At 31.6% G+C, this 9017-nt stretch overlaps 1 protein-coding gene across 1 annotated transcript in view; it reads right to left on the bottom strand.

Annotated features, from left to right (window-relative positions):
• The window catches only part of LOC115230804 (paired box protein Pax-6-like), a 10500-nt gene extending 1747 nt beyond the window's left edge, over positions 1–8753 (bottom strand). Inside the window, exons 1-2 of the mRNA XM_029800931.2 lie at positions 8599–8753; positions 1555–1683 (exon numbers count right to left, since the gene is read on the bottom strand). Coding sequence (XP_029656791.1) covers positions 1555–1683; positions 8599–8713 — 244 coding nt within the window. The 5' untranslated portion in view covers positions 8714–8753. The remainder of the gene's footprint in view (positions 1–1554; positions 1684–8598) is intronic.
• Between the last annotated feature and the right edge of the window lie 264 nt (positions 8754–9017).

Below are 9017 nucleotides of genomic sequence, written 5' to 3' on the forward strand. Positions count from 1 at the left end.
TGTGTATGTAAGGAATATGTGTGCATGTATATATATATATGTCTGTATATGTGTGCATGTATGTATGTATGTTTATGCGTGTATGTATGTATGTATGTATGTGTGTGTATGTATGTATGCACGTATGTATATTTGTATATATATGTTTATATATATGTACGTATATATATATATGTATGTATATATATATATATACGTATGTACATGTATGTATATATGTATATATATATATGTGTATAATATTGATGCAGACATAAGATACACGTATACAAATCTGTATACATACACACACTTCCAAATACACATTACGTTTGCGTACACACAGAAAAACACGCATATCCATATATATATATATATATATATATATATATATATATATATATATAAATTATAATAAAGGGTTAATTGCAACAAATTGCTCAAAACCACATACCGAAAATATTAGAAATGGCAGCCAAATTCTGTTTGTTTGTGGAGACTTTTTTATTAGTAGGAGAAATGATGATCTATTTGGCTGCCATTTCTAATATTTTCGGTATGTGGTTTTGAGCAACTTGTTGCAATTAACCCTGTATTATAATTAATATAATCCTTACCAAATATGGTCTTTTCCATGCCGATAAAACTACTATGTGAAATTTATTAATTTTATTCAATTAATTATATTTCACCCTTTTTGTATATATATATATATACTTTTTTACATTTTTTTTACTTGTTTCAGTCATTTGACTGCGGCCATGCTGGAGCACCGCCTTTTAATCGAGCAACTCGACTCCGGGACTTATTCTTTGTAAGCCCAGTACTTATTCTATCGGTCTCTTTTGCAGAACCGCTAAGTGACGGGGACATAAACACACCAGCATCGGTTGTCAAGCAATGCTAGGGGGACAAACACAAACATACACGCACACATATATATACACACATATATATATATATATATACATATATACGACGGGCTTCTTTCAGTTTCCATCTGCCAAATCCACTCACAAGGCATTGGTCGGCCCGAGGCTATAGCAGAAGACACTTGCCCAAGTGCCACGCAGTGGGACTGAACCCGGAACCATGTGGTTGGTAAACAAGCTACTTACCACACAGCCACTCCTGCGCCTATATATATATATATATATATATATATATATATATATATATATATTATATATTATATATAGAAGGAGCTTCTACAGGACTAGAATGTTTCATTCAGAGAAATCTTCAGGAAGCTCTTGAATGAAACAGTTCTAGTCCTGTAGAGCTCCTTCTATATAATAAATTAATTTACTCTGCTATGTATTGAGTACCTTATTTACTGTGGTTAACCCCGAATCAACCCGGGACCTACATATATATATATATATATATATATATATATATATATATATTAATATATGAGAGAGAGAGAGAGAGAGAGAGAAAGAGAGATAGAGAAGTACATACATACACATCGATGCATTCACCCTGTGCAAAGGCATACGTACACACATAACTATATTCGATGCATCTACACGAAATACAGAAATCCACCGCCAGTCGTTGAGTGCCAATTACCTGTCGAAGCTCCGTTGGTGGAATGCGAGGTCATGTGCGATTGCATCCCTGCGGCTGGATTGCAAGACGACCGCGAGTAGTTACTTAACGTGAGGGGGTCGTAACTTCTGGCCGTTCCTGATACATAATCTGCAAGATATAAATAAGGAAATTCCAACGGTAAACAGCTTGGTGGGCGAAGAGCACAAAAAGGTTTTTAAAAAATCTGTCTTGAGGACTTCATGCAAAGTAGATATACAGCAAATATATTTATATATATATAAAATTAGAAATATGAGCATAATGAAATACTCATATCTACATGGCTGAAACAGCTGTAAGATGTAGTTTATATTTATATTTATTTATACATATTATATATTATGTGTATGTACCCATTCTTGTATGGGTGTACCTTCTGATATCCATATTTAGATTGTACTTTATAATCTCTGAAGAGGCCTTGGGATATATTTGTATGTGTCTCATTTATAACCACATATTAACTTATCACACCTGGCTAATATGAGCATAATGAGACACTTATATCTACATGGCTGAAACAGCTGTAAGATGTAGTTTATATTTATATTTATTTATATTTATTTATACATATTATATAATATGTGTATGTACCCATACTTGTATGGGTGTACCTTCTTGAGATTGTACTTTAAATCTCTGAGAAGGCTTGGGAATATTTGTATGGTGTTGTGTACACATATAACCACTATTATTATCACACCTGGCTAATATGAGCATAATGAGATACTTATATCTACATGGCTGAAACAGCTGTAAGATGTAGTTTATATTTATATTTATATTTATTTATACTATTGTACTTATTGTATCATATTACTCATTGATGTGCACTGTTTTGTTCTGTACTATTATGTTTGACCTTGATGTTCATATGTAACTGGCTAATAAATTATATGAATGGGTATTATGTGGTAGTTGATTATTGATTTAGGTGTATTTCTCCATTTTCTTATTTTGTATATATATATATATATATAATTTATAAGTAAGGACAAGGAAAAATATTCAAATGCCAAAATATGCTGAAAATAGACATGACGCCAATAACCATGTAATTTATCACTACAAGCACGCATTTCTAAAAAATCCCGTTATTACCATATCGGACCCGATTTCAGAGTTAGTTCATTAGAACCTTCCCTTTCGAGTATGTTGGCCATTGATTGATTTTTTTCGAAAAATTTTAACCTACATTAGATGTTAATGATATATATATATATATATATATTTAATCAATATAGGGTGCCAAAAAATTTTGTAGAATTTTTTTGCCACCAGCGGCCTAGTGGGAAAAAATTAAATAGTCATAGACCATTTATAAGTTCAACATCACAATCAAGGAACGGCCATAATAGGCCATTCACCCACTAGAAATAACAGCCAAAGCTTCAACCGCAAAATAACATTAATTTCGCAAACCAGGAGAAAATTAAAAAAACATTTACCCTGTAATTTCTTATACGATGCACCGTTTCATCTATTTTAATGGTAAACTAACCTGATTAAATTAAATCAAGCCAATCTTCCATAGGCCTCTAGATTCGTCAGTAAGAAATAGCCAGATCGGAACAGATATTTCTAGTGGGTGAATGGCCTATTATGGCCGTTCCTTGATTGTGATATATATATATATATATATATATATATTATATATATATATATATATATATATATATATATGTTAACATACACCATAGGTGTGGTAGAGAGCCCTAATCTTCTAGAAACTTAAAAGGCGCAATTTACAGCGCAAAATTTCTATACAGCCAAAAGTCCGGCTGTGACTAATTCAACCTTTATTCAGGCATAGTGTATCTAGGACTACATTATCTAATGTATAGTATAGTAGTAGGTATTTGTGGCTATAATTATTGTTGTTTAACCCCAGGTAAGTCCTGATCCAGGCAGACCTATGATCAAAAATGTTCCAGCTGTGACCATCACATCTTTTATTCAGGCATAGTGTATCTAGGACTACTATATCTAATGTATAGTATAGTAGTTAGTATTAGTTGATGACATCAGGTCGCCCAAAATGGTGAATGTATTTTAATCGATACACTAATACAGATATACCTAAAGTCCAGATAGAATACTTCGAAGTCACTTTCAACATTCTTCTTGAAAAATTATATATACATGTGTGTGGTGTGTGAATATTTGTTAGTGTGTGTTTGTTTGTGTATATTTGTGCGTGTATGTGTATGCCTGTTTGTATGTGTATGAATGCGTATCCAACCATGTGTGTGTGTGTGTGTGTGTGTCTGCATGTATGTATGTTTGTGACGGCATATATACACATTTGTGCACCTGTGTATATCTGGTGTTTATGCATCTATACTTTTATGCATGTTTGCGTGCGTGCATCTGTCTTTGTGCATGCACCCTTCTTTATGTATGTATGTATGTATGCATGTATGTGTGTGTGTATGTATGTATGTATGTATGTATGTATGTATGTATGTATGTATGTGTATATAGGCGCAGGAGTGGCTGTGTGGTAAGTAGCTTGCTAACCAGCCACATGGTTCCGGGTTCAGTCCCACTGCGTGGCATCTTGGGCAAGTGTCTTCTACTATAGCCCCGGGCCGACCAATGCCTTGTGAGTGGATTTGGTAGATGAAAACTGAAAGAAGCCTGTCGTATATGTGTATATATATATATATATATATATGTATGTGTGTGTTTGTGTGTCTGTGTTTGTCCCCCTAGCATTGCTTGACAACCGATGCTGGTGTGCTTACGTCCCCGTCACTTAATGGTTCGGCAAAAAGGGACCGATAGAATAAGTACTGGGCTTACAAAGAATAAGTCCCGGGGTCGATTTGCTCGACTAAAGGCGGTGCTCCAGCATGGCCGCAGTCAAATGACTGAAACAAGTAAAAGAGAAAAAGAGAGAAAGAGATATGTATGCATGTATGTTGTGTGTATGTATGTATGTATGTGTGTATGTATGTACGCGTGTAATGTATGTATGTGTGTATGGATGTGTATATGTATGCATGTATGTGTGTGTATGTATGTATGTATGCATGTATGTATGCATGTGTGTATGTATGTGTGTATGTATGTATATTTGTGTGTCACGTGCCTGTGTCTGTTCTATATTGCAACTATTTCTTTCTCAAAAACTCACAGATCCTAGAAATACCAAAGAACCACACGCACTCATGATTCGCACTTTCATATCAAAGACAGCATATATTTAATTTTCGGTACTTTAAGCTTTAAATGGTTCTATTAGACACGGATTGAAATAATTAACGCACACACAAATATAACGGGAAATATACATAAGTAAATATATAGATGGTAATATATATATATATATATACAGAAGCAAATGTATCGATGTTAAATATATAATATATATATATAATCCCGGACCGGGCTGCGTGCTGTGTTCTTGAGCAAGACACTTTATTTCACGTTGCTCCAGTTCACTCAGCTGTAGAAATGAGTTGCGACGTCACAGGTGCCAAGCTGTATCGGCCCCTTTGTCTTTCCCTTGGATAACACTGGTGGCGTGGAGAGGGGAGGCTGGTATGCATGGGCGACTGCTGGCCTTCCATAAAACAACCTTGCCCAGACTTGTGCCTCAGAGGGTAACTCTCTAGGTGCAAACCCATGGTCACTCATGACCGAAGGGGGTCTTTACCCTTTTATATATATATATATATATATAAGTAACTGTGTAGATGTTAGAAAATATATAAATATATATATATGTTAGAATATATAGGGAAATAAATATACAGATATTGAAATATATATAAATATATAGATGTTACAATGTATATATAAGTATGTAGAAATATATAAAGATATATATATATATATATATACACATTCACACGTGTTAAAATGTATATATAAATATGTTGAAATACATATATATAAATATATAGATGATAAATGTGTATATAAATATGTTGAAATCTATATAAATAAAAAAATATATATATATATATTATCATATATATATATATGTTGAAATACATATATATCAAAAATTATAGATGATAAAATGTATATATAAATATGTTGAAATCTATATAAATTATATATATATATATTAAAATGTATATATAAATATGTTGAAATCTATATAAATATATATATATATTAAAATGTATATATAAATATGTTGAAATATATATATATAAATATATAGATGTTAAAATGTATATATAAATATGTTGAAATACATATATATAAATATATAGATGATGAAATGTATATATAAATATGTTGAAATGTATATATATAATATATATATATATATATGTACACACACACACATATATACACACACATGTTAAAATGTATATATAAATATATAAAGATGTTAAAATATATCAATGCAAGTGTAGATATGTATTTGTACATATGCATTCATACTTTCACACACGCTTATGAATATGTGTATCTGTGTGTGTGTGTGCGTGTGTGTGTGTGTGTGTACGTGTGTTAGTTTGCGTATGTAGGTTTGTGTATTTATATGTATTCGTGTTTATGTACGTTTCCTTGTAGCACACATTTAAGCGCTGCGTTTAAATGGAAGGCAAAAAGGAAAAAACACTGTCGCCAATCGATCACGTGATTAAATTTCTCCTACATCACTTACATACGCTCACATCAATATATTAATAGACATACACAAACGCCCATATATATATATATATATATATATATACATACACACACACACCTACACATAGACAACTATCTACTCACGTACGGGCGTATACGCACATAATTTCGCTCATATATCTACATATATCTACATATATATATATATACATACTTGCACTCAAAAGTACACACTCCTCTCTGTCTCTCTCTCTCTCTCTCTCTCTTATATACTCCAAAACACGGTTAATATAAAGCCCTCCCCACTACCGTTCAAACTACACAGCAGACATCAAATCACTTAAAAAGCGTTTAAATATATTTTACAAAGAATGACAAAAATAAATAATTGTTTAAAATGGATTTTAAACAATCGAAATTATCAAATAAATTGTAAATATATATTTATTTATATATATATATATATATATTTTGCAGTATATTTATTTAAAAATAGAAATATATTGTGATGCGGTGGTTGGATTACAGAAGGATTAACTGATGTTGTTTAAACAGTATTCTATTTGAGAGAATACAGATAGGGGAATGAGGTGGTTTATTTGGTTATTTTCGTGTGTTTAAGAGTGTTATCTTTTATTTGTAGTCGGGAGTTGTAGTGCAACGGTGGTGTTGGAAAAGTATGAGATGGAAGTGGATAGATCGTGAGGGAAATATACAGGAAAAAAAGAGGGATATATAGCGAAGAGGGGCTCACCGAGCCTGCAATATCTATATTGTAGTAGTAGTAGTATTGGTATAATTATAATGAACTGTTTCAAATTTTGGCAGAAGGCCAGCAATTCTAGGATTAGTAGGTTAGTCGATTATATCGAAACCAGTATTCTGCTGGTACGTAATTTTATAGACTCCGAAAGAGTGAAACGCAAAGGTGATCTCGGCAGACTATGAACTGAGAACGTAAAACCGGAAGAAACGACTGCTAAGCTTTACCAGCGTGTAAACGATTCAGCAAATTTACCGCCTAAATAGTAATAATAATAATAATAATCCTTTTTACTATAAGCGCAAGGCCTGAAATGTGGGGAGAGAGCCGATAGTCGATTACAACGACCTCAGTACACAACTGGTACTTTTTATCGACCCCCAAAATATGAATGGCAAAGTCAACCGCGGCGGAATAAATAATAATAATGATAATAGTAATCGTTTATTATTTTGAGGAGGGTTTTGGTGGAATTAGATATATATGAGCTTTCCACCCTTTGTCCAGGATGGCCAGGATGCGAAAGCAAAGTTTCTCTTGAAAAATTACCGTTCTCAGGGCTGAAGATTTATGCTAAAATGTGAGGCCGATTTAGGATGATAATTCTGATTCCTTTAGAATATTGGCAATGTTTAAGAGCTAGCCACTGTTTAAGAGCTTTTTGCTAAATCTTTTAGGTGGCTATGCGGTAAGTTTAATGTTAGTCTACTATCATAATTCCATTGATATATACGATATTTTAAAGGAAAGGTAAAGTTAGTGTTAGTCTTCTATTATAATTTCATTGACATCTTGGATGTTTTCTAGGAATATTAAATCTACCCCAGTATATCACTGCTACTTTATTTTCTCAACCCCACAATGATGTAAGGTAAAGTTAGTGTTCATCTATTATAATTCCATTGACATCTTGGATGTTTTATAGGAATATTAAATCTACCCCAGTATATCACTGGTATTTTGAGTACTCTCTGTTTTGGTATCGTAGAATTATCGTTATCTCGAAGGTGAATCTACTTTTATGCAAATGTTTATATAAGTATGCCTATATACATACAAATATGAATATATAATTGCAAATATATATATATGTATTAGCGTAAAACACGTGTATATATTTATACATACACAAAGCTATATATATATACTTACGTATAAATTTACACACACACATAAATATACACGCGTGTGTATTATATATAAATACACATATACAAATATATCTAATATATATATATATTATACAAATATATATGTATATATATATTATATATACAACTATATATGTATGTATATATATATATGATATATACAAATATATATATATGTATATATATATATATTATATTATATATACAAATATATATGTATGTATATATATACATAATATACATGTATATGCATCTATATGCATTTATATATAATTACATATTCAGCATATATATAAATATACTTATAAGAAAATAATAATAATGATAATAAAAATAACATTAATAATATAAAATATATAAAAAAAATAAAATTTAAAATTAAACGATAATACTAATATTAATTAACTAAATAAATAAATGATAAATAAATAAATAAATAAATATGAAATACTCAAAATAAGTAAAATAATAATCAATAATAACAATAGAACCACGTGACTGAGAAAATATGACCTTGCCAAGCACGTGAGGTTTCCAGCATATTTCCAGTATCCTTAGTATCGTACTCAAGGTTCGGTTCCATGTCTGACTTTATTCTGCTAAGCCCTTCTTTGTACCATTCCAACATATCTGAAGAAATCAGTGTGAAGATGGAGAAATAGACAGGTGCGAGGGTGTGATATATTTTGGAAGGGGAGGCGGTAGGGATAATAATAATAATAATGATAATAATGTTGTTTGTACTGAAATGTATAGAAACGTTGTCGTTAGAGGCGGCATTTACAGAGATGACGTGTTAGAGGAGGAGGTATTTACAGAGATGATGGTTTTAAGTTGCTGTTTATTTATTTATTTACTACCCACAAGGAGCTAAACACAGAGGGGACAAACAAGGACAGACAAACGGATTAAGTCGATTATATCGACCCCAG

This window comes from Octopus sinensis, unplaced genomic scaffold (assembly GCF_006345805.1).
Source record: "Octopus sinensis unplaced genomic scaffold, ASM634580v1 Contig16412, whole genome shotgun sequence".
In the NCBI taxonomy this organism is placed as follows: domain Eukaryota; kingdom Metazoa; phylum Mollusca; class Cephalopoda; order Octopoda; family Octopodidae; genus Octopus; species Octopus sinensis.